We start from the raw sequence: 25,358 nt of genomic DNA, 5'->3' as shown, positions 1-25,358 counted from the left end.
ATTATCGAGCATTTTCTGTGTTGCAGAAGCGCCTTTTCTTCACTAGGCCTGGCATGTATACGTGATTGTATTTAATCGTCATCATCGTCAGGTGTTCTGTTTTACTGGCAAGGAAACCACCTTAGAGAGAGGTAGTAAATCTGATAAACCCTGGACTCTTTTGGCATTCAGATGATTTTAAATGAGAGGTACTTCCATTTAAAAAACAAGACTTGGCTTTCCACATCCCCAGTGGCCTTGGTCGGTGCCCCTCCTGCAGCAGAGGGCCTCTGTGAGCGGGGTGACTGTGTGGGAGGTGTTAAGAGGTGCGAGCCTCAGCTTGACTGAGGAAGTTACCTGGAAACAGTTGAGACTTTCTCCTTTAACTTCAATTTAGAAAAGGAACTTGGATCCTTTCGATGTGCAGATTTCTTGTTAATGTAGCTAAGTGTTCGCCCACTTAGCTCCGTCTTCATTTTAGAACTCCTTTCCCCAGTATAGTTGGGCAGCATAGTTTAGGGTTTCTCTAGTATTTAAGTTCCAAAAAAAGGAATTTCGTTATTTGGCATGACTAGTACTTGAGAATTGGACTGTTTTTTAAGCCAATGTTGAGGAAATATAATTACAAACAAAATCTCCCAACCCAGAAACTCTCCACAAAGGTAGAAGGAAAGAAAACAGTTTTACCATTGAGAAAACATTGAACCCACACGTGCTGTGCATCACAGGCTAGCCACTGAAGAGTCCGCAAAGACAGGAAGACATCTTTCTGTAGCTAAGTGGTTACAACCCATTACATCCCTGTTTTCCAGATAAAATTGCTAATTTTCTTATACCTTTATGATTAGAGATAGGTTTTGCAATTTGGAATCTAGTGACAAAGTAGGCCCATCTCTTCCTAGGAAACATGCAAATTGGACATAATCTTTCTCATTACATTTCAGAGATGGCGCTCGGGTCCTTAGGGAAATATTCCTGAGAAGGGAGATGCAGGAGGTTTCTGTAGCTTTTAAAAAGATGCACATCCATCCGAAAAGGGCTGAGAAGGAATTCTGTAAGGAGTGGGGAAGGAGGCTCTTCCATTTATTTTCAGCTGGCAGAGTTGAGCCTTTTATTTTTAACTTACCCTTATACCAACAACCATATAAACCAAATAAAGCTTGTTACTTTATATTCAGAGCCAAGGGTGCCTTTAGCTATTTAGGCTCAGGCGGAGTTTAAGTAATGCCTTGGATGCCATAGCATACGTTTATGTTAAACAAAAAATTTTAACTTCCATGGCTGAAAGTCTTTTTAAAAGAAAGGGTTTGTTAGGCCATTGCTAGCAAAAAAGAAGACGGGTCTTGCGGCATGGAGTTTAAGGCACCAGCGGCAGGGCCAGGCCGAAAGGACAGTGTGTCTTTGTCCAGGACAGCGTGGTCCTGGGGTTTTACAGGGATTTGCACACATCGCTTGGGGGAGAAAGATGCAGCCGCTCTGAAGGCGTTTGCATTAGCCGTAGGCGGAGCGGGTGAGAGAAGGTGAACCGGCTGCTCCTGGGAGAGCAGAGCCCGGAGGGAAGTGTTTGCTTCCGAGGGCGGGTTGCGGGTTGCGGGCCAGTCAGGGAAGTTCATGAGTAAGTAAGAAGCGGAGGCTCCTGGGGTTCAAAGGAGCCTGGCTGTTTTCTCTCTTTAGAATAATCGGGGAAGTAGCCAAGTGGAAATTAATCCGAAATTCCAGCATCCACTGAGGAGTGCGAGCTGTCTTTTGTCAGCCGGCTCACAGCTATTAGCACGCTAACTTTTCTTCCTGTGTCTTTCGCTCTTTAGCCACCGTCATTTTAGTTTAGAACATCTCAATTCTTTTTCTTGTCAATTACGATGAGCTAAAAGCTCTTCAGACATTTTTTAGTTTTATATGTTAGCTCACAGAAGTACTTTGGCCCCGTTTTAATGTCACACAGTTCATGTTTTTTTCTTTTTTTTAATTCACTATGGGACTTTACGGTGGTTGTGGTTTCACACGAGTAGAAATGGAATCAGGACAGTAGTATTTGTAGAAATAGTGTCAGAATTTGAGATACATTACGATAAAATGAATGAGTTGGAAGTTTTCTGTTACCAGTTTTGAAAACGTGCACCAGGAAGCTCTAGATGCCTTTGGACTTCAGAAGAGTTAAGCTAAGTCTGTCGTTACACAAACCTTTGTGTGAAAGGCTGGCCGAGATGCTAATGCGGATTAAGTCTGTTGGTTTATACTAACACTTGACATAGTGTCTGGTATGTAGTGTGTCTTGTTCAGAGTTATCTTAAAAGGGCCTATGAAACAGGAGTTTGCACATTTGGAATTTTAAGTCATGGTCATCAATTTAAACTAGCAAATGTGACCTGTTGGCTTTGTATCGTGAACGTAAAATGAGTTGTCATTGTACTTGGCATATTAACTTTCTAATGTATCTATACAGAATTATCTTAGGGAAATAATTTAGATAAGAGCAATAATTTTGAGTGGAGTTGAAATGAATTTTAAAGGATTATCAGCTTATTTTGGTTATGGTGCTTCTAGAAAAGAGGCGAATATGAATTAGAAAATATGTAAAGTATGATGTTCGTGTATTGAATTTGCATCTTACTAGGTGGCAATATAGAATGGAAAACTGGGGTAGCCTTAGAAAACACAAACTGACAGACTGGGAGATAGGGAGATACTTATACACTCATGTAAAGCATGATGCTGACTTAACATAATGTTCACGTATTTTTAAAGCCAGATTTTACTGAGGGGAAATGTGATTTACTGCCAAGAATTCTCCCTTATGTCTATTTGATTGTACTAACAATTTAAATTTTTTTCAATTGTATTAGAACATAATAAATGCAAATTTCAAAGGGCAACTCTTTCAAACACATCCTGCTTTCTTGACTTCCCCAAAATAAATTATTTTATCAGAGACCTTATTCCGATAAGTAAATATGAAAATTTTGTTAAGTAGGAAATTTCTTAAAGTTGGTTTTTAAAAATGAGTTATATGTTCTAAAATATTCTCTCTGTTGCTTTTAGGTTACCTAGGGTATGAATTAATACAGACTTGGGAACTGAAAGAACTTAGAATCAGCATTTTGAGGTAAATATGGACATACTTAAATAGCGTTAAGGTTCCCCGTTTTGCTTTAACTTACTGACAAAACAGATTTGTGTATGCAGTGAGAAAGTTTAACCTCCACAGAAATGTCCTTTAAACAACTAGATTGGACTTAGATAAGTGAAGAGAGACCACTGTCAGTCTGCCCTTCCCGAGCTTGTGCTAGTCCAGGCATTGCAGTAAGTCAATGAGCGTAAATGAAACTGATGTCACATCTAACAGAAATCAAACGTTTGTTGATTAAATTAAGCTTTTCAGCTCATTACTTTTTATGCTTCCTTAGTTTCTGATTTATAATCTCTTCTAGAACCACCCCTGAATTAAAAATTTCCCATAATAGTAACATTGTCGAACTGTGTTCCTGAATTCTTTTATTCGTAAATGAATTCTATAAGAATTTATGGTGTGGCTTTAACTGTTCTTTGAGTTTTTGTTTTTTAATTTCATTTTGACAAATTGGAATTGTTCATACATTTTATACACGTATTGACTTATTACAGGTGATTTGGAGTTGTCAGCCAAGTTTCCTTTTCTGGTGACCTCCGTTATTTCTTTGTATATGTGAATTTAGGAAATAACACATACTTATCCTTTTATTTTTATATTTTTTCATTATAGTCACTATCTTTAGGATTTATTTGCTTTGTTTCATTTCCTTGTATTTATCTTGAAGTCTTTTCTGAACTTTTCTCTTTCTTTCCCCAGATCTCTGGGAGTTAGGCATGCTATTGCTGTAGTTCATTCTCTTGTTCCTTGTTTTAGAATAACACTAAGGATCCTAAAATAACCCAAATGTCTTTTGTTTAAAATTTCATACAAAAATAAAGGTCTTTTTTTTTTTTTTAATCTCTTCATATCAGTAGGACTCTTATAAGTGTGTTTATATTCAGTTTAAAGAAATCTTAAAATTGGCTATTTTTGCATTTATTTTTAGAGCAGAAGCTTGGGCATGCTGTGATTTTCCAATAAACTGCTATCACAATGTCAAAATGCAGTTCAGACAACAGCAACACAGAGATCTCAAACATTAAAACGGTAAATCAGTGATTTATCCTGTGTGGAAATAGGAAAATAATTTATTCCTGTCTTTTACTAAGTTATTTCTAAGTGAATGATATATAGAAGATATGAAACAACTTCACCAATTTGATGAGTGTAAATTGGCCAGAAATTTAAAATCTATGATTGAAAAACAGTCACGTGGTTACTGTTGGCGCCGCTAAAGCAGTTAACTACAGTCAGTTCATCTGTGAAGCTAGAACGTTTACGTGCCAGCAGGGATTCAGTGCTTGTCATTAAGGCCAAGTTAAGGGGAAAAAATCTATTTCAACATGTGAGAGAGAGTAAAAATTTGCAAAATTACAGGTTTTTCTGTTTTCACATTATTAGATTACTTGTTGAATTTTTAAATCTTGGATTTGCTTTCCCTAAATGGGAAGTGTATTACCGGGCCTAGCTAGCCACTGTATACTAAATGAATGAAAATTTATTTAAACATTATGACCTTATGGAAAATAAAATTGGGAGAGGTAAATTGCTGTCCTCATTTCCTTGCAGATCCTCTCTCCTGCACCCCCTTTAAAGGCACGTCGGAGGGGGGTGGGTGTGGATTTCCAAACCAAATAGAAATATCTTTTGAACGGCCTATGATTCTGTTCTGTACGTTATTGTGTGGACATTCATGAATCTCTGATTCAGTTCATCAGATATTTATTTAACCGCACATATGGTACATTGTACCAGAAATTTAAGAGCTGCAGCAGATAAGAGAAATATCTTGTTCTTGGTGTGTGTATGTATCCCTTTGTGAATGTATGCAATATGATATAAATTATGAAAAGCAGAGGCCGTTTGAAGATTTTTATGTCACTCACGTGAGCATCGTTTGCATTCTACAACTCTGCATTGTATGTTTGCCATGTCCTGGGTGTGGTTTGGTTCAGTGGGTGACACAGATATGTGGGAGACATACAGCTCCGATACTAAAGGAACTCCTAGTCTCGTTGGTCGTATTTATTTACTTTTTAAAACCGTTTGGAAATAATTTCAACCTTATAGAAAAGTTGCAAGAATAAGAACAGGACAAAGAATTCGTGCTTTACCCATTTTCGCCCCATTTGCTTTATCGCTTGCACACACTCTCTGTATAACTACATGTGGTTTCTTTTTCTGAACCATTTGAGAATAAGTTGTGTACATCATGGCCCTCTACCACTGAGTACTTTAGTGTATGTTTCCTGAGAACAAGGATATTCTCTTACGTAGCCTGTAGCCATACTGCAGTTACCAACGTCAGTGAATTTAACAGTGCTGTTTTCTACAGTTTTATCAGTGGTCTTCATAATGTCCTTTGTGGCATTGTTCTGTACTATAGCACCCAGTCTGAGATGACTTTCTGCATTTAGTTGTCATGTCTCTTTATAGTATTCTTTAATCTGGAACATTGCCATCGTTTTTCTTTGTATTTTATGATATATTTTTGAAGAATGCAGTCCTCTCTTTTAGAAAATAGAACATTCTTCTCATTTGTTAGACGGTTTTTTTCCGGAGTTATGAATATTACTAATGTCATCTATATGAGAAGTGGTGACGTGGTGGTAGGGAGAAGGAAGGTGTTCCTGCTTCCTGGCTGTTCCCGGTCTCTGGAGGTGGAGGGAAGTGTATTTGGGGATTTAGGCTGTTGCTTTCTTCTCATTTTTCCCCATCCGCCACCAGGATTTAGAAGGATTTCCCATTACCTTCTGCTGTATCTGCGGTTGGTCTTGGATTAGCATTTGGGTTGGGTGAAAAGTGAGGGGTCAGGGTCAGGGTTAGGGATAAATAATCCTGGACAGGAAGCAGCCTGGGGTAAGGAAGGAGAAGTACGGAGGGATCCTGATCCCGTGAATGGTAGCCATTTGGAACGTGCCTATGGATCTCAGCCTTGGGCCTTTAGAGTGACTTGTTGGATCTCAGGAAATCGGATAAAACAGGTTTTCATTTTGAGTTCCTGGCAACTGTGTTGAGTAAAAAGCTTTAGCAGTGAACCTGAGCGTGTGTGTGCATCCTGTGGGTCTGCAGAACTGAGAAAAGTGAATCCTTAGTGTGGGGTGAAAGGAACGGCTGTTGGGGCTGCGGTTCACTGGGGAACCAGCAGATTGTCTCTTTGATCCAGGGAAAATAATGACTTGGTAGTTTTTCGTAATGTACTCCGGAAGACTTTGCTCGCCATCTTCCTCTGAGAAGCGTGATGAGAATGGCTGTACGGTCTGGTCCCCAGATGTGCCTGCCTCCCTGAGGTCCTGGGCTCCTGCAGCCATTTGCCCTGGTACCACTTACTTGAGATTGCACGTACATTAGTTGGATGGTGAATTCTGGTCAGCCGAATGAATCTCCGAAATCAGAATTTGGTATCGTGTCTATGCAGAAAAGAGGACTACACTTGAGACTTCTGGTTGGATTAGATGCAACAGCTTAAGTCACTCTGTTGTACCATGGTTATAAATTTCACGTGTCAGGAGATTCAGAGATTTTTGTCGTCAAGGAACAAAGAGCAGTATTCTTTCTTTTCAGTTTCGTAGAGTAACAACAGTGAACACTCCGCAGCAGTACAAGGGAGAAAAGGCCGTTCTGTGGGGCGTGTAAATTCTGCACAGTCAGGAGAGTCGGTCATGGGCTTTCACATAGAGACTTAAAACCTTAACCCTCTTCCTGCAGTTGAGGAATTTTAGAAAGACCCAGTATTGTCGTTTTACATGATGACATTTATCTTTGGGAAAGAATACATGAAATACAGAAGAGTGTTTAGATACCATGAAAAGCTATCACAGAATGGCGTGCTTCGTTTTCATTTATCTAGGATATGTATAATTTGAAAGATATATACTTAAATAGTTGATCATCTCTACTCGGTTGTTAATTGAAAAAAAAGACCTGTGTTTTTGGTCTTTCGATAAATGATGGCAGGCATTTGAACCTTTCCTGTGTGCAGGCGCAATGCTCAGTGCCTTCTGCACATTGTCTCATTTTATCAATAACATAGATTTTACAAATAATATTTGAAATATATATGTTTACATTTTATATATACGTATATTTTGAAAGGCACCATGCTATACATATTTTCTTTTAAAGATATATTATGGACATGGTTCTGTGTCAGTAAATATAGATGTATATTATCTTAATGGATTCAGAGTATTCTATTATATAGCCATACTGTAATTTACTTAGCTAACTTTTTATTAAGACATTTATTATTTCTTATTCTTGTACTTACATCTTTGTTCAGTTGTCCGATTCTTTTAGACAGGTTTCTGGGTCTAGGGTTGCCGAGTTGGAGAGTATAGAGTGCTTGACTTTTAAAACAATCCCCTTAGATCAAGAAAAAGCTAAAACAGTTCTAGAAAGAGTTTGAATGATGTTCTGATGTTTCTCTTGTTTCTGTGCTTGCTTTTGTTTTTAACCCTGCATGGTTGTGTAATGGTTTTCTTTTTCCCTTTTGTAGTAAGCTGTGCTAGAACAAAAATGCAATGAAAGAAACACTGGATGAATGAAAAGCCCTGCTTTGCAACCCCTCAGCATGGCAGGCCTGCAGCTCATGACCCCTGCTTCCTCACCAATGGGTCCTTTCTTTGGACTGCCATGGCAACAAGAAGCAATTCATGATAACATTTATACGCCAAGAAAATATCAGGTACTAATGAGAACACTAATACTGGAGCATTTTTACTAAAATGGAATAAATTAGCATATAGTTGACACAACTTATAAAACTCATTTACCTTTTCAAGCTTTCCTCTCTGATTAACTGTCTCATTCCAATACCTTTGTTGTTAATAGTCCTTTTCTCTGCTAACATCTGCTGGGTAATTGGTTTGATAGTCTTATTTGTGAAGTTCCTTATTTTTCCCCTCTGGAAACCTCACTGTTCCTTAGTCCCCATTTGGATGTGTCTGTCCTCATGAGCTGGGTCGGAATTGAGATCTGTTGGAACACTGTGAACTGGCAGAACCACGGGTATTAGAAATTTAGTCATTCGTGTATTCTAAAGAAGTATTCTGTCCGTGCAAAAAACATTCTTAAAGAAATGGTAGATGCGTTTCGACATATGGGTCCACAGCACAGCTACATGAAAACAGGACTTTTAATGCCTCTGATTATCATATGAAGATGTAGCAAGTAAATTTTTTGGCAAATTTATTGGAAGATTTTAGAAAAGAGTGAAATGAATTTCCTGCAGAACAGAATTCTAACTTTTGTACTCAGCTGAGAAGTGTGTAATCGCCCTTTCTACTGTATTTCCAGGTTGAACTGCTCGAAGCAGCTCTGGACCATAATACCATAGTCTGTCTGAACACTGGCTCAGGGAAGACGTTTATCGCAGTGCTACTCACTAAAGAGCTGTCCTATCAGATCAGGGGCGACGTCAGCAGACTCGGGAAAAGGACGGTGTTCTTGGTCAACTCTGGTAATACAAAATTATTTTATCGGATTGTGTGGAGGAAACGGGATGAGATTTTATGGTTAAGCAGATTTTCTCTTTGGGCATTAGGTTACATTATCGAAAGCGTAGAGAGTTTGACGAATAATGTTCTTGTCGAAACTCTGATAGAAATAGGAATCTTGTCTTGTTTCTTTATTAGATTTCTCTTAAATGTTCGCCATTTTATCTCACAGGCGTTAAACTTCAGTTTTCTCCTAAATGTGATTGTGTTTAATTCCGATTCTGCATTCCCTTTGAACGGATTACTTTCGGAACATAATCTAAGTTGCTGCCGTTATTTTTGTTTTCGATGTTTAGCTTTACAAAATATGTCAAAACGTGCTTGATTATGAGACATGCAACTTTAATTTATGATTACGCTAGTTGTAGAAAGAAAGTTAGGTGCTTCTTAATAGATATTCAGTATGTTTAAAATACTGTGTTTTTTTTGGTGTGTGCGTGGGATTTTATATTAAAAATAAAAAGCGGGAAATGTGAACCCGAGCTGCACGGTTACGGATATAACCATGTCACTCCTCTCCTTTTCTTTAGATCGTCTCAGCATGCGATGCTCTCATGTGCTTTCAGTACCCATTAGACTGTCTTGTTTCTTGCTGAAACGATCTGATTTTATTGAAGAAAACAGGAGGGCTGGATCTGGAGTAGTTACCATTCCAGCCCAGAAGTTATATTCTTAGGTTGGGGAAAATCAGCTCTAAAGAAGGAAGGTGATATAAGGTTCTCTGAAGTGAATGAGGGTGGTGAGTCTCATACGTACATTTTGGAAGATGTAACCTTGGAAATGTGATTTTAAGTGGACTATCTAAAAAATAGGTGGTTAGGTATAATAGTTAAAAGTAAGGATTTCCATAACTGTCTTAATTGCTAGTAGTCCCAAGAGCCAACTAGGTAAGATCCCTCATATTTACATGGAGTTTATATTTGTAATCAGCAAACCAGGTTGCTCAACAAGTGTCAGCTGTCAGAACTCATTCAGATCTCAAGGTTGGGGAATACTCAAACCTAGAAGTAAATGCATCTTGGACAAAAGAGAAATGGAGCCAAGAGTTTGCTAAGCACCAGGTAAGACTTGTAGAGAAATTTGACTCTGTAAATCCCTACAAGTCCTTGACTCGGTTTGTGAGATGACCTGTAGCCTTGGTTGTCTGAGTTAGGCTTGAAAACTACTTTCCTGTACGTTGGCAGCCTAAAACTAGCCCTTAGGCACTTTTTCTCACTGTGAGTCTCATCCTAAAACTACATAAATTGCTAATTTGTGTTGCTCTCACTTCATAGAAAAGAAACAGCTTTATCAAGCAGGCTTTACTCGCTTGAAAAGCACAAATTCCTATTACGTATTTCCAACTTATAGATGACCACTGCCTTTCAGAAAATTTACTCTTGAGTTAAGTGTCTTGGAGACATTTCTAGGTTGAGATCTTTGGGGGCGACTTCCTCCCCCTTAACATTTCCGCGTCGCCAGCATGCGTTGAGGGCCCCTGTGTGCTGGCGTTGGCGGATGTGAAGTGGTGAAGAGACGCTTCCCAGCTGCCCCTGAGCAGTCTGTTGTCTCCTAGAATGTCTCACATACTGGGTTAAGTCCTCCTTGAAAAAGCACTTAAATGTTCACAGAATGATAAGGTGTAAAAAGAACATTTAGCGTGCATCATCTTCCAGAAAATCTTGTCAGTTCAAAAGAAAAAAGAGAAAAGCAGTGTGAATTGTTCTGTGATTTGCTTAAATTGACACGTGTCATCAGTCAAAATATGACTGTAGGAGCCTGGAAACCTGAAGTAAATTTAATAGATTTATCATAAATACACGGTCTCCATTATTGAAAATTTTTTCTCTTAGTCTTTTTCATGTTTTTCTAGTTCTACTTCTTGGTTCCAAACTGTGAGCTACCACACAGTTAGAATTTTTGTTTTAATTTTGGTTAATGGATTTCTCAGTCCTCACCTACAATACAGTGGCTTAGTAATCTCATTTCATATAAGTGTGTCGGGCAGGTAAATGGCACGTTTGTATACTGATGTTGATTTTATTATAGGTTCTCGTTATGACTTGCTATGTCGCCTTGAATGTTTTGAAAAATGGTTACTTATCACTGTCAGACATTAACCTTTTGGTGTTTGATGAGTGTCATCTTGCAATCCTAGACCACCCCTACCGAGAAATTATGAAGGTAAGTTTTTAGATTTTACCAGGCTTAATAACACAGGCTGAATTACTGAGTATATAAGTAGTGTTTTTATATATCAGAAACAATCATTTTAGTTACCAGTTTGGAGAACTTGGTTCCAGTTTTAATTAGTACATTAAAACTTATTTAATGAATGAATATGAAATTAATGTTTATTTACATCTATAATAATAAACTATAATAATCTGTCATTACAAATCTAAACTTGTAATAAAATTTTAAACATAATATAAATAAATGAATTACGTAACCTGCCTTAGCATATTTAAATATGCCTTTTTGATCAATAGATCTTTTAAACAAGCTACAATAATTTCATAAGTAATAGTTTTAGTATTCGTCAGTCTTTTTGACATGTTTTAATATGGTGATGTCTTTCGTTAGGGCCTTGCAAATCGAATTTCTTACTGTCAGTATCTTTTGTTGTTATGTTAGCTCTGTGAAAATTGTCCGTCATGCCCTCGTATTTTGGGACTAACTGCTTCCATTTTAAATGGGAAGTGTGATCCAGAGGAATTGGAAGAAAAGATTCAGAAACTGGAGAAAATTCTCAAGAGTAACGCTGAAACTGCAACTGACTTGGTGGTCTTAGACAGGTATGCACTGAGATGACTTGGCTTTAATGAGATTGGCTGTAACTAATTTTAAATGGTGGTTAAAGGGAATTCGCTAGACCGACAGTTCTTTTGCAAGGCAGTTGCCTGTGAATGCGAGGGTCTGACTGTTTCCACAGAGAGTGGTAGATGGGGGTGTTTCTGCCTTAAGAGAGAAGATTGCATAAACGTTGGCCTTTCATATTTGCTGATTTTGACAAGGACTGGGAGCTTGGACAGTAAATTTGTGTTCTTTTCTGTCAATGTGTGTGTTTTATTCTGACCTAAATGTGTCCTACATGATAGTTTGAAAGAACGTTTAGAGAATTCAGTATTTTACAATACGCTTTTATATAATTAAAAACACCCTGTAGTTTTAAAAATGGGCATGAATGTCTAAGAAAGATATTTATGATTTCTAGATTTGTCTCTTTTTGAGGCGGTTGCTGTTTTGAGTTTCATTAAAATACCCATACACACACCTTTTTTGATTTAAGTTGGTGGAAGGAAGCCCGTATAAATTAGATTTTTAAATAAATATAACTAATTTAATTTATAATAAAATGCCTTTATATCCTTGTTAGATGTAGTCTTAAATAAGGCTACAGAATACCAAGTGGTGGTTCTTGAAACATCATAAACAGAGAAAACTGATATCTCAAGTTAGGGAGTTAAATCAAACATGAGTTTGAGTACTGGCTCTGTTAATTATAAGCTGTGTGACTTAAAGTGAGTCATGTACTGTCCGCAAACCTGTAAAATGGCACTGACAGTGGTTTCAGGGGCTTTTTTGATGGTTAGTTACATTGACACATGGAAAACACCTTGTAGTGTGCCTGTCATTTAGTAGAATTTGGGAAAAGTTGTCTTGGTAGAATGAGAGGAAAAGCTAATGTTTCAGGTTTGTGGAACTTAGGTATCCAAATGCCCTAGGAAATACAGACATCGTGACCGTTTGGATATGCTGTTTCTGACTTCCCTGAGCCAAAGCATCTGCAATGTCGCAGTAAGAGGCCATCCGTCAGCTTTTATCTGACCTGAGTTAGATTGGCAGGCCTGGAGTGCTGCCGTCTTCAGGAGAAACAGGGTATCAGAGCATTTAAGTAAAGCTGATGAGTAATCTGTTGAATTTGACATTGCCTAGTTCTCCCAGTGTGACTCTGGTTAAGTATAGATCCTGGTTGAGAATAATGAAAACTATAGTATTTCAGTATATCTTACTGTATTTTCCTTAATTCATCATCATATGTGTTTTTACAATATCATGTGCTGTTCTCGTCATACTTTATGAAAGGCGCGAAAGATCCAAGGAATGATATGTAATTAATTCAAAGTTTGGAGGAGCTTTCCTTAGGAGGATACGTTAAAAACACATTAAAAACAATTGACATTTGCAAATGCTAAAAGTCTCAAATAGTATGGAAATGGATAAATAATAACACTTTGCCCCATGACTTACAAATCCCTGATTTCTGCTTCAGAGAAGTGATCATTATTGAGTTTCTTGAGTATTTTGACCAACATTGTTCCTGAGGGGCACAAGATGAAAGTCTAAACCTAAAACACAAAATAAGCAGCCTGGGATAATAATGACATCAGAAAATTCACCAAGTGCGTTGACCGTCATCCTCCTCAGTCGTTCATCCCTTGAGCCCTCACGGGCACTCACAGCGTCAGCACGAGGGGATGCCGCTCAGGCTCGTTGCGAGCCCGCCTGTCATCCCACGTAGGCGGACAGACTGAACGTGGGCCGTTTCTGTTTTGGTTTAGACACGTAATGGATCATTTGCTGTAGTGAATTGATTGCGTATCAACAACTTTTGTTTCCGATGTTTAAGATACACTTCTCAGCCTTGTGAGATCGTGGTAGACTGTGGACCGTTTATGGACAGAAGTGGGCTTTATGAAAGACTGCTGATGGAATTAGAAGAAGCACTTAATTTTGTCAGTGACTGTAACATTTCTGTTCATTCAAAAGAAAGAGATTCTACTTTAATTTCTAAACAGGTAAGCATATACAAAGTAAGTAAAGGAAGTATAATAAAAGGCTTCTGTTTATTTTTAGTATCGAAATGAAAATATGCTCCTAGCAAGGCTGTTTTCTACACATTGTAGTTTAGGGCCTTCTTGTCTCTTTGGACATTTTTCATTGAACATAGATTGGGTGAAATTTACTGTTACCTGACAGACATTTCTGTTAAGTATAGACCTCCCTGATGTAAGAGATGAGGATTCATGTTATGGTTATTTAAATAAAAGGAGTGAGTCCAATTTTTTAATTTCTTGGTCAGAATCGGTTAGTTCCTGCTTAAACTCTTGTGCTAACCGAATTGTGCTATTTCCTTGTGTGTAAGTGGACGTGAGCCTGTCATTCCTGAGTGGGATCCGGCTTGGGGAAGAGATCCTTAGGGTAGTGGTTCTCACACATGTGGATCCCAGACCAGCATCCCCTGGAAGCTGCTGACATGCAGGTTATGTGTCTCACCCTTGACCCAGCGGAGTGGGGTCCAACCGAGAAATTTGACGAGCCCTCCAGTTATCCTGATGCATTAAAGCTTGAAAACCATTATCCTAGGACTTTGTGACCATCTGTTAATATTAGCACTGAAACTGCATCTTCATTTCTCTCCTGCTGATTTTTTCTGAAGCAGCAATGCCCAGGCTTTTCTGAGCCCTTGAATTTTCAATAAGTCCATGTTCAGCTCTATCTATAACTTGCCTATAGAGGATTCCTTAGTTATAGCCTCTCTGTGGATTCACATTCTGCTCTGAGCTAGGGTTGTAAGGTGTGGCTCTCTGGGCATAAAAACGTTAAAGGAAAATTGTCTTGCTCTTTGATACCTAAAATAAAATGACTCTGCCATATAATTCCTTGCATAGTTACCTGGGAGTAAATGACTCATTGTACTTCTGACTAACCACACGTCTAAAATTCAGTCATATTAACTTTATATAATTGTATCTTTTATTTGTATTATTTGATAATTTTTGCTGGGGAAAATGAAAGGATAGTTTGTTTCGGACACACACACACACACACGAAAAAGTGAGCTTGAGAAAACCACTGGCCACTCCTCCAAACCTGGGGCATTAACCCCAGTGTTTATATTAGTTGGGTAAATTTATTTTGGAGGAGCAGACTGAAGACGCTGTAAACCCCAGTTAAACCGCATAGGAAAATGCTACCTGGTTGTTGTTTAGCATTCGGCTCTGTTATTTGTCTGTAGATACTGTCGGACTGTCGTGCGGTGTTGGTAGTTCTGGGACCCTGGTGTGCAGATAAAGTCGCTGGAATGATGGTAAGAGAACTGCAGAAGTACATCAAGCACGAACAGGAGGAGCTGCACAGGAAATTCCTTTTGTTTACAGACACTTTCCTACGGAAAATACATGCACTATGTGAAGAGCACTTCTCACCTGCCTCACTTGACCTGAAATTTGTAACTCCTAAAGTAATAAAACTGCTTGAAATCCTACGCAAATATAAACCATATGAGCGACAACAGTTTGAAAGCGTGGAGTGGTACAATAATAGGAATCAGGATAATTATGTGTCTTGGAGTGATTCTGAGGATGATGATGAGGATGAAGAAATTGAAGAAAAGGAGAAACCAGAGACAAATTTTCCTTCTCCATTTACCAATATTTTATGTGGAATTATTTTCGTGGAAAGAAGATACACAGCAGTTGTCTTAAACAGGTAAATCTCCAAGATCAACATTTTTCCCATGGTAGAACAAGGCAGCTTTTGTTTGTGATGTGTGCGGTCATGGCTTTGAGGGCTAGCAGAAGAGTACGTACGTGTCCTTTGCTTGGCGCCACCACAGTGTAGTGCTCATGCGCAGTGCCATGCATTGACGGGGAGGGTGTGCTTCTATACAGTGGCTTTCCCAAAAGGCTAGATTCGACATGACAGACTTTTTTTTGCTTAAAGGATGCTAAACTATTCTAATCCCTGTAAAAGAGAGAGCAAGTGTAGAAAATTAAAGCATTCTTCGTTTTAAATTCACTTAATTGATTCAATTCAGATATTTGTAATCTGTGATGATGCGTTAGGCATCGTTTTAAGCGTTCCACACCAGGCCTTTTCCTGAAAGTAATCTTTAGATAAATTTTACTTGGATATTATTGTGGCTAATTTTTTTGTTAGCCTTTTCTCTTAACAAATGTTGATTCAGGTTTGCAAGTTTGCGTTGGAAAAAGTTTACAACAACTAGAGTTGCAATAAAATTTTCTGAATCAGAAGAGAATAAAAATATTAGGGAAGAATTTGGAGGATGTTGACCAAGGTGACAGTGAATCCAGGCTGTGGATTCCCACTCCTACCCACTTCTTCAGCAGAAGTGTGTGTTTCCTGAACGCAGACCTAGCCAGGGAGCTCCGCTTCAGATTTGTGTCAGACGGTCACCTAACTTCTAGTTCTTTTGGTTTGTGGATAGGTGCTCTATTATTTGTAAGGGCCAAAAACAGGGTTCTTATTTTGTACTTCAGACAATCTGCTTTTCTACAAGATCCATTAATTGGCCAAAGTTGATCCCTAAGAGCCTTTTCTGCAAGTAGTGATCTCTGAGGAGAAATTAAGCTTTGTTTCCTGAGGTAATTTGGGATTTTTTTTCTAAACTGCTTCTGACTGGTTTGGGGTTTTTGAAAACTTACTTGAGTAACGAGAAATTGGACTCTGGGGTCGTCATCTGGTGGTTTTCAGTCTGGTAATTTTCATAGTCATTGGGCCTGATCTTTGTGATGAATACAAAGTAAAATAACTTTAGGTAGTGAATTACACTGAAATCAGGAGTTTAAGCTTGGAAAGGGACTTCACTGACTCTCTAATCCAAGCCACTTATTTTTATAAAAAAGAGAAAGGGCCTCAGGAGGAAAAGCGATTTGCTGTGAGTTAAATTGCTAGTCAGTGGCAGAGACAATTCACGAATCCTGATACCTTACCTCCTGGTCTCCAGCTCTGGCTGCAGTCACAAGGCCCCTGGGCCTTGCAACACCGAGCCTGGCCCTGCGGTGGGAAGGCCGCCAGGAGCCAGGCCCGCGAGAGCACGGTGGGCGGTGGGTTGTTTCTCAGGGCCGGGGAAAGGCACGTCAGCGGTCAGAAGTGTCGAATGCTCTAACCCTGGTTCTAGACATACTCCCTGCCTCCTCACAGGATGGTTTAAGGATTAAATAAATTTTCTAGGGCTCGGAGAGAAGAAATGGGGGTTTATTTTCTTTCTTGCCACTCTCCTCTACATGTGTTGTTACATGTGCCAGTTTTCATTGGAGGAATTTTAGTCTGAAAAGGTTTATCGAAAATCAGTCAGTTACTTCCTATATCGACTTTGAGGACCAGATTAATTGTGATCACCTTTCATAAAATGTGGCTGGAATTTAGAGTTGGATGATGAATCAAGAGCGACTTGAGGGTTGACTTTATGGGCAGCTAATTAAATATACAATAGAGGTCTTGTTTCAGTAAGCTTTTTAATAAGCTTAGAAGAACTTCCTGAAATCCAGATTCTTTCCTTCCATCAGTTTAATGGGAGGAAAAACCCTTCTTCAGTGAACGGTTTTCATGGGAGTGTAAGCTATGGTAACACACGGCAGTTTTCTGCTCTCCTGATTAAGAAAATAAATCATAGCCACGTCTGTATGCGATGTAGGTCTGTGTACAGTCTTATGTTCACAGTTTTCCTTTTGCCATGTGTATATAGGGCTTTATGGTTTATAGTTTATATATGTTTTTAAATTTCACAGCACTCCATGAGGAGGGAAGGTAGATATTTTTACTGTATTATAAATGAGGAAACTAAGACTCAGTTTGCGACCCTCTCGAAATAACACTGATATCAAGTGGCAGAAAATGGCCTTCACTCTCCAGGTCTGGGGCTCTTTTCACTGTGTAATTTACTAGTCTTGTGTGACATTGGCATTGAACACACCTCGGTTCACATCCTCTCCCTCGCTCTCCCCCCTCATTGTCCTGATAACTTTTTGTTTATAGAAAAGTTGCGAAGATAGTACAGAGTTGCCCATGACCCCTCACCCGCTTCCCCCATCTCTTATGTTATTAAAATCTTACATTATTGTGGTACGTTTGTCACAAACAAGAAACTAACGTTGGTGTATTACTATTAACTGAACTCCAGACTTTATTTGAACGTCACCGGTTTTCCCATTAATGTCCTCTTTTTACCTGCTGAGAGATGCTTAATCACGTGCCTTTGACAAAGCTACAGGCTTCTGGAAAGACAAAACAGGGTGCTTACCAGTGAGTCACACAGCGAGGTACCGTATTGCATTTAGCTGTTATGTCTCCCTAATCTCCTTTGGTCTGTTGTTCTAGTTTCTCAGGCTTTCCCTGGTTTTGGTGACTTCTGCAGTCTTGGTCAAGGTCAGGTGTTCTGTAGAATGCTTCTCCATTTGAATTTGTCTGATGTTTTTCTCAGGATTAGACTGGGCTTTTAGGATTTGGAAGAGTACTGTAGAGATCAGGTGCCCTTCTTGTCACATCATGGTACCAACATGAAGTGTCACTGGTGATATTAAACGTTATCACATGGTTATGGTAGTGTTTGCCAGCTTCCTCCACTGTACAGTTATTATTCTGCCCTTTCTTACTTTATTCTTTGGAAGGAAGTTATCAAATCTGGTTTATCCTGGGAGGAAAGGAATAACCTTTCTTCTTGAAGAGGGCTGTGTCTGTGTATCCTGTTGGAATTTTTCTGTAAGGAAAACAGGTCTCTTTTGTCCTGTTTACATTCGCATTTATTGAGTTATGTTCTTTTATCTGTGTGGACTCATGTTTGTTTATTTTATACTTTGAGTTACAGTCTAATACTAGGTTATTTACTTTGTTGTTCAGATTGGTCCACCTTGGGCCATGGGGCAGGTGCTCCTCAGTGCCCTGTGTCCCTTTGACCTGCCCTCATCCTGTTGTTGTTTCATCACTTCCTCACTTTCTGGCACTACAAGATGCTCCCGGCCCTTCTGCTTTCTCTGCTCCAGCTGTAGAATCAGCCACTTCTCCAAGGAGCTCTGGTTCCTTTTAGTTCTGCTCACTTTGTAGATGTATATTTTGTGACAGTTACTTAACTTTTTAAAGCCTCAGCATCTTCCTTTATAAAATAATAATAGCTTCCTCTCCTGTTGGATTGTTAATAAGTGACAGTGTGTGTAAAAATGACTCTTATCACCTGACACAAAGTGGGTACTCATTTCTTATGTTCTTTATGCATATATTTGGGGAAGATAGTATCAGTGTGTTATAACTACGATAGTTGTTTTTTGGGGGTAAGGTCATAAAGGAATTACATTCGATTTTCTCACACTAATAAGTAAATATAAGGAGTAAGGTATTAGTGATAACATGCGTCAGTACCTGGTAGATGTTTCCAGTGATATGTGTGTATCTTTGAAGATTTTCCCCCTCATGGTTGTCTGTATAAATTCGCACATTTAGTCACATCACAATGTTCAATAATGCATCTACTAGTTTTTGGAATATAGGATACATATTTCCTGGTTTTAGCCATGCTGTTTCCAATATAATTGGGGAGGCAATGTGCATGTACATACAGTGTGGTCTGTGGGCTTGTGCCAGTTGTGGTGAGTTAGGTACAGAGATTGAGAGTAAGCACCCTGAAACTCTATAGTTTTGAGAGTTATGTCTGCTGAATATAATATAACAGTAATGCTTTATAAGTTTCATTTTGTTAGTGGTTAATTTTCATTGAAATTTACAAAAATATTGATCTATGATGGGTTCAAAATTAGGAAAGAAAACCAGTTCTTCACTGCAGATGGTCTCAGAAGCTCTGTGCGCTAGAGAACAGCTAGCTGATCAGTTTGCTTGCAGAGCAACTCAAGTAAAATTCGGTGTTGAGAGTCAAAAGAAACAGACTTTGTCTTAACCAATTCTGTGGTACCATGAAACTACAGGCAGTCTGTGTGACTCACTGGTAAGCGCCCTGTTTTGTCTTTCCAGAAGCCTGTAGCTTTGTCAAAGGCACGTGATTAAGCATCTCTTAGTAGAGAAAATTTTTGTCTAAACGTTGTCAGCCTATGTATGTAGCATTTAATTATTGCTCAGAAGGGATTTTGTTTACAAATGTGCATGTTGTCTGTTCTTTGCAGTATGGATGTGAGTTTCATTAAGGAGAAATAAATTTAGCATTCGCATTTCTCAGTTAATTGAAGTCTGCCAGATTGATCATTTTGGCAAAGTAAAATACATTCTTTGCCTAATTAGGAGTAACTTTAAATGCATTTTCTTTTTTTCCTCTATTGCATTTACATTGATGCTTATTTATATAAACTAAAATTTGGAAGTACATATTATTTCTAAGATAACTTCATAGTTTAGATTTTGGGGCATGCTATTCGTTTGCATGTCACGTTGCTTTCTGTTACTGACGTAAGTTTATTATAGTGACGAAACAGAGCTTGGAACATATGATGGAAGTTTCTGATTCTGAACATTTCGAGTACTTGAATTATAGACAGGCCCTCAGACTAACCTGGACGTGCCCGGTTCTGCCGATGTGGAAGCAGGAAGATACTTTCGATGGCCACTCCGGGTTTCTTCCAGCTCTTTGATATTAGTCTGTTTCATGTAGTCAGAAGAAGGAAAGAATGGTTTGACTTAAAAATGCAGTTTTCTGTTAGGAATTTTTGCTATGTTGTATGACTTCAGAAGAGCCGTATGGAATCACTTACATCAGGTGTGGAACCATTTATCCTGTGTGCTGAGTTTTTGAATGTGGATATTTCCAAAATAGCTGTAATGGCAGCACTGTTAACCTTCCGTACCGGGTAATGCGATCTCATTCTGTAGCTCTTTTCCGTTTCTTAGCCAGAAGGCTAGCCCCGGGGTGTGGGCATTCTGGCTAATGCAGAGGAGCAGGCCAGGAGAGGGACCAGAGTCCGGAGTCTTTCTCTTTCATGATGGGGTGGGGTGGGGTGGGGTGGGGTCTGGCGTTGCTGTGCCCAAGTCCGTATTCTGTTATGCAGAACTGTGATCAGTGCCTGGGAACAGGAGGTGCTAGGAATAAAGGTGCTTATCAGTAGATGCAGGTGTTTCTTCTCTGGGGCTCCACTTCCGGCGACACAGGGTGTTGGGGTGAGACTGGAAAAACTAACCAGGCTTCTTAGGACGCACAGCTGGAACTCTCGTTACACGCGGAGGGGGTGGGTTTCCTTCGCTGTGGAAATTCTCCCCTGGACGTCAGGGTGTTTGGTGTGTATTCTGCGTAAGCGTGGCCATAGCGACATGGGCGTGGCTGCTGCCACAGGCCACATTTCTACTGCGTCACCACTGCCAGATTAGAAAGTTTGCGGTCCTGTGACCATTCAGTCATCGTTGTAAAGAAACTCTGTTCTTGGTGTTATAAGTATTTGATCCACAGTTCTACTCAGCGAAGAGTGGCGTGATTTCCGTTTAAGCTAGTCGAAAAAAAATACCAAGATCGTTTTGTTAGGTACGATGGCAAAAAAATACATGTATTTCCATTTTAAGGGAGACCTTACAAACAAAGGCTTAAATTATTTTCCCCTCAGCAGTGCTTAACTTCTAAATGTATATAATTTTCCTAGATTGATAAAGGAAGCTGGCAAACAGGATCCAGAGCTGGCTTACATCAGCAGCAATTTTATAACTGGACATGGCATCGGCAAGAATCAGCCTCGTAACAAACAGATGGAAGCGGAATTCAGAAAACAGGAAGAGGTAACTTAAGTTAGAATAATTGTAAAATGACAACTTTCAGGACATGTGCTCACAGACTCTGCCTGTCGGAACCCCCTTTCTTCATAGTTCCTCAGCATTCTCTTGTAATGTAGAATACTTGCTCATAATTAGAGCAGCTGTCTCCTGAGAGGTAACTCTGTAGTGATTCATAAATACAGCATTAGAATAGTTGTCTGGCGAATCAATTTTCTGTCTTAACTGCTATCAGCCATTTCATTTTCCTTTATTGGACTGACGGCAGGCACACAACTGCATTTTACAGAGAAGCTCAGCATGTGTAACTATAACTCCTGTTGACTCCTTAGGACTCTGAAGCGCAACAGACTGAAAATTTTTCCTGGAAAATGTTTTGTTTTCCATATAGATTTTGGCTTATTTTTTTTCATGCTTTTAAAGATTTTAATGTAGGAAACAGCATTGTAAATATGCGAAAACAATATGGTGTTTCAGCTTGCAAACCCAAAGTCTTTATTTTAACTGTTATTTAACATAAAAGTAGCAGAATAATTCACATTGACGCCATTTTCTACATCGTAGCTTTTTGATAATATTCCAGCTTTGGGGACACCAGGAGACGGAGCTGCTAGATCTGCCTAAAAACTCAGCTCACTTTATCATCTAACCTATCCTGGATCATGATACAATATTATTTTAAATCTAGTATGAAAAAAGTTTTCACTTCGTTAAATTGTTCTGATTTCTTAAATTGAAAATTCCTAAAATTCAGAAAATAAGTGAATCCTTGCTTATAATTTTAATTCCAAGTGACTTAGGGATTTTACTGAAATGTTAACATTTTTGGAGGGATGTTGCTCAGTCTCCAGACCTAAGATACCTCTTTGGAGGGCTGGAGTGTCAACAGGACTCCAGAAGTGTATTCGTTTGGTCACTCACTGTGTCGATTAGATTCTTTTGTGGTTGTTAAGGAGGCCAGCCCCTTCGCCCTGCAGGCTTCCTGGGGTTTGTAGAGGGCACTTCTGTAAGTTGAAAGGCACTTTGATTTTTCAAGTCACATGCGGTTGAAAAATAGTCATTAACTCGGAGTTTCTTTGCCCATGTGTTCATGCATCTTGAGTTTTGTTCGATGTCATCTTCTTGATCTTAAAGATTTAGCTCGCTCAGAGTATGTGTCACTGACAGTTGTCACTTATTTTTACTACATCGTTTTCCTTGGTAATGTTCTTAGAATTGCTCTTTTTTGGTGGATTTTTTTTCAGGTGCTTAGGAAATTTCGAGCACATGAGACTAACCTGCTTATTGCAACAAGTATTGTGGAGGAGGGTGTTGATATACCAAAATGCAACTTGGTGGTTCGTTTTGATTTGCCCACAGAGTATCGATCCTATGTTCAATCTAAAGGGAGAGCAAGGGCACCGATCTCTAATTATATAATGTTAGCAGATACAGACAAAATAAAAAGTTTTGAAGAAGACCTGAAAACGTACAAAGCTATTGAAAAGGTAGGATCCAAAAATTAATACGATATTCTTAAGTTATTTTTATGAGCATGTAAATAGATAAAAACGATCTGTCTACAGAGAATAATCTTAATAGTGGTGTGCAGTGTACACATCATGAGAAAGTCAAACATAATTCCAGAGAGCCAGCGGTACTTTACGGAGTGTTTGAAAACTCACAGTAAAAATAGCAGTGAAAATGATTGGATGGATAGTTGGGGAAGAATACCTGGAAAGTGTAGTGTGGACAGTAGTAACAGTCGACTGAGTCATAGAGTGATTTGAGAGTGGCAGCATAGCTCCTGTACTCATGCAAGATAGGCAGTCGTGTGCATGCACGCAGTACAGCGTAAACTTTATACCTGTGCGATGAGTGTCTCCGCATGATTGAGCTGGGAGGAGTGCACTGGGAGGAACTTTCTGAGCAGATGACTTTGGGGTACTGACGTGTGTTTAGGAGAGAGAGGTCTCACGTCAGAGGAGCCTTTTCTGTAGGTGCAGAGGAAGACAGCCAACATGTGGCAGAGGAGGTATTTGTTCTCATCATAAATTCTGTTTTAAAATGTTCAGATCTTAAGAAATAAATGTTCCAAGTCAGTTGATACTGGTGAGACTGAGATTGAGCCCGTTGTGGATGATGATGATGTTTTCCCACCATACGTGTTGAGGCCCGATGATGGTGGTCCACGAGTCACAATCAACACAGCCATCGGACACATCAATAGGTATGGCCTGAACTCATTTGCTTGGAAAGTCTGTGAGTATTGCAAGACCTAAGTCTAAACCTATAAGTATTGTATTGCTGAATACCTTTTGCAAACAATCACCAGTCTTTCTATTTGTAATAGTTAGATATGGGAAAGAAGTTGCTTTTTCCATTCATTCTTTTTGGTCAAAAAGCAAAAACAGAATTAATTATGCAGTAATAAATGTTTAGTTCTCATTGACAAGACTGATGTAATGAAGGTGTGCTTATTTTAATTAGATTTAATTTAATTTTATAGTGCTCACTAATATTTTTCTGCAATTTGAAATTTGTTTTTGTGTTGTGAATGTTGGAGAATGTTGAATTTTCCATCAGCGGTGATTTAAGATTGTGATAAATTAACTTGTATTTTTGAGTTTGTTCTGATTTGTTTCGCCCTGAGTTGGTGATAACACTTCCAAGAACTAAGGAAGGCAGGTACATACCTAGCTTACGTTCGCATCAGGGTGAACTGCATGCAGGGGCAAAATAAAGGAGCAGCAAGCGTGAGGTTTTCTTTTTAACTTTTAATTTTGAAGCAATTTCAAACTTTAAAATGTTGCAAGAATACTACAGAGAACTCCCATACACCCTTCAGCGAGAGACCCATTCAGATTTCATGAGAAGGTTCTTTTGTAGAGAAAGAATCCAGTCCAGGATGGTGGGTCGTATCCATTTTCCCATCGTCTCTAGTCTCCTTCAGCCAGGAAGCATTCTTCAGTCTTTCCTCGACTTTAACGACCTTGAAGCTTTCAGAAGAGCGCAGGCTAGTCATTTTGTAGTCTGTCTCTCAATTTGGGTTTATACAATGTTTCTCATGATTAGACCCAGGTGATGCATTTTGCGGCCAGCACATCACAGAGGTCGTGCTGCTTCTCCTCATTTCATTTTATCAGGCCCCCTTGATGTCGATTTGTGCTCTTGCTGGTGGTGGTGACTTGGGTCACTTACGTAGGTCTGCCAGCTCTCTCTACTACCAAGTTACCTTTCCCCTTTATAATTAGTGATTGATTTTCTGGGGAGATACTTTGAAAGTAAAATTTGTTTCTCTTCCCAGTTTCGCCCATTACTTTTAAGTATCCATTGATGTTTCTTGCCTGAATTGATTATTCTTGTGATAACTGCAGAATGGTGATTTTCTAATTCCATTTCCCTTTCTGCATTTATTAGTTGGCGTTCTACTGTAAGAAAGCGTTTTTGCTTTTTTTCCATTTATTCTTTTTAGTTTTTCATTCAGTGCGAACTAATGGACTCATGGATTATACTCTGTTACTGTCATTTATTATTTATTTTGATGTTAAAATTATCTCAGATTTGGCCAGCAAGAGCCCCTTCAAGCTAGCTTCTGTGTCTTTTTAACATGTCACCATGATTCTTCAAATACTTCCTTATTTATGGCCTACCAAAATGTTCTAGACTCAGCCTAGAGATTGGCTGTTTCTCCAGAAGGCCTTGGTTCCTTTTAGTGGAGAATGAGTGGTCTTTAAAAACCACTAGGTGTACTCACTGCCACTGAATATCGCTGCTGCCAGGCTCCTTAGCAGGTAGAGCTAGAACACATGTTTATGCATATGTACATGGATATTCACATACATGTTTATATTTGTTTCTGTATCTGACTACCTATATGACATTACCTCCGTTTTTAGTATGACACGGGAGGGTTCATTCTAGCTTTCCTCTTTTCCATCTTTGATCCTGACTTCTTCAGTAATGAGAAATATGATTCCCATTGTTTTCCAAATAATTTTGCGTCCATTTTCCCAGTATGCAGCCACTCCGCAGGGCCGCCACCATGTTTGGGTGCCCTGAGTGCCCAGGCCCCGACCTTGCAGGGCTGCTGCCCGGTCCAGCGCCCTTCTGTCCCAGCAGCCTCCTTAACTTGGCCTCACACCCGCTCGCAGCTTCTCACCCGGCTGCAGCAGTCACCTGCGCTGCCGCTCCACGTCCTGTCCTCGCGTCCTCTGTGCTGGTGCTGGGCTGGCCCTCCACCCTCTGCTGCCTGCCTCGCACAGGGCCCTGTCGTGGCCGGCCAGTGTAAGGAGCAAGCACTGGCTCCGTGG

At 39.3% G+C, this 25,358-nt stretch overlaps 1 protein-coding gene across 2 annotated transcripts in view; it reads left to right on the top strand.

Moving 5' to 3' along the window:
• The first annotated feature begins 3,006 nt into the window (after positions 1-3,006).
• The window catches only part of DICER1 (dicer 1, ribonuclease III), a 47,289-nt gene continuing 24,937 nt past the window's right edge, over positions 3,007-25,358 (top strand). Inside the window, exons 1-12 of one of the 2 annotated variants that reach the window (XM_006925562.3) lie at positions 3,007-3,082; positions 4,035-4,135; positions 7,587-7,775; positions 8,387-8,549; positions 9,517-9,647; positions 10,615-10,749; positions 11,203-11,363; positions 13,199-13,367; positions 14,588-15,060; positions 20,940-21,072; positions 22,311-22,553; positions 23,121-23,275. In XM_006925562.3, the coding sequence (XP_006925624.2) occupies positions 7,632-7,775; positions 8,387-8,549; positions 9,517-9,647; positions 10,615-10,749; positions 11,203-11,363; positions 13,199-13,367; positions 14,588-15,060; positions 20,940-21,072; positions 22,311-22,553; positions 23,121-23,275 (1,907 nt within the window). In that variant the 5' untranslated portion in view covers positions 3,007-3,082; positions 4,035-4,135; positions 7,587-7,631. The remainder of the gene's footprint in view (positions 3,083-4,034; positions 4,136-7,586; positions 7,776-8,386; positions 8,550-9,516; positions 9,648-10,614; positions 10,750-11,202; positions 11,364-13,198; positions 13,368-14,587; positions 15,061-20,939; positions 21,073-22,310; positions 22,554-23,120; positions 23,276-25,358) is intronic. The other variant, XM_015599652.2, reaches the window with a different exon arrangement.

The sequence above is a fragment of the Pteropus alecto genome, unplaced genomic scaffold (assembly GCF_000325575.1).
Source record: "Pteropus alecto unplaced genomic scaffold, ASM32557v1 scaffold8, whole genome shotgun sequence".
NCBI classification, from domain to species: Eukaryota; Metazoa; Chordata; class Mammalia; order Chiroptera; family Pteropodidae; genus Pteropus; species Pteropus alecto.
Note: the sequence above shows the minus strand (reverse complement) of the source record. Positions and strands in the feature narration are given on the sequence as shown.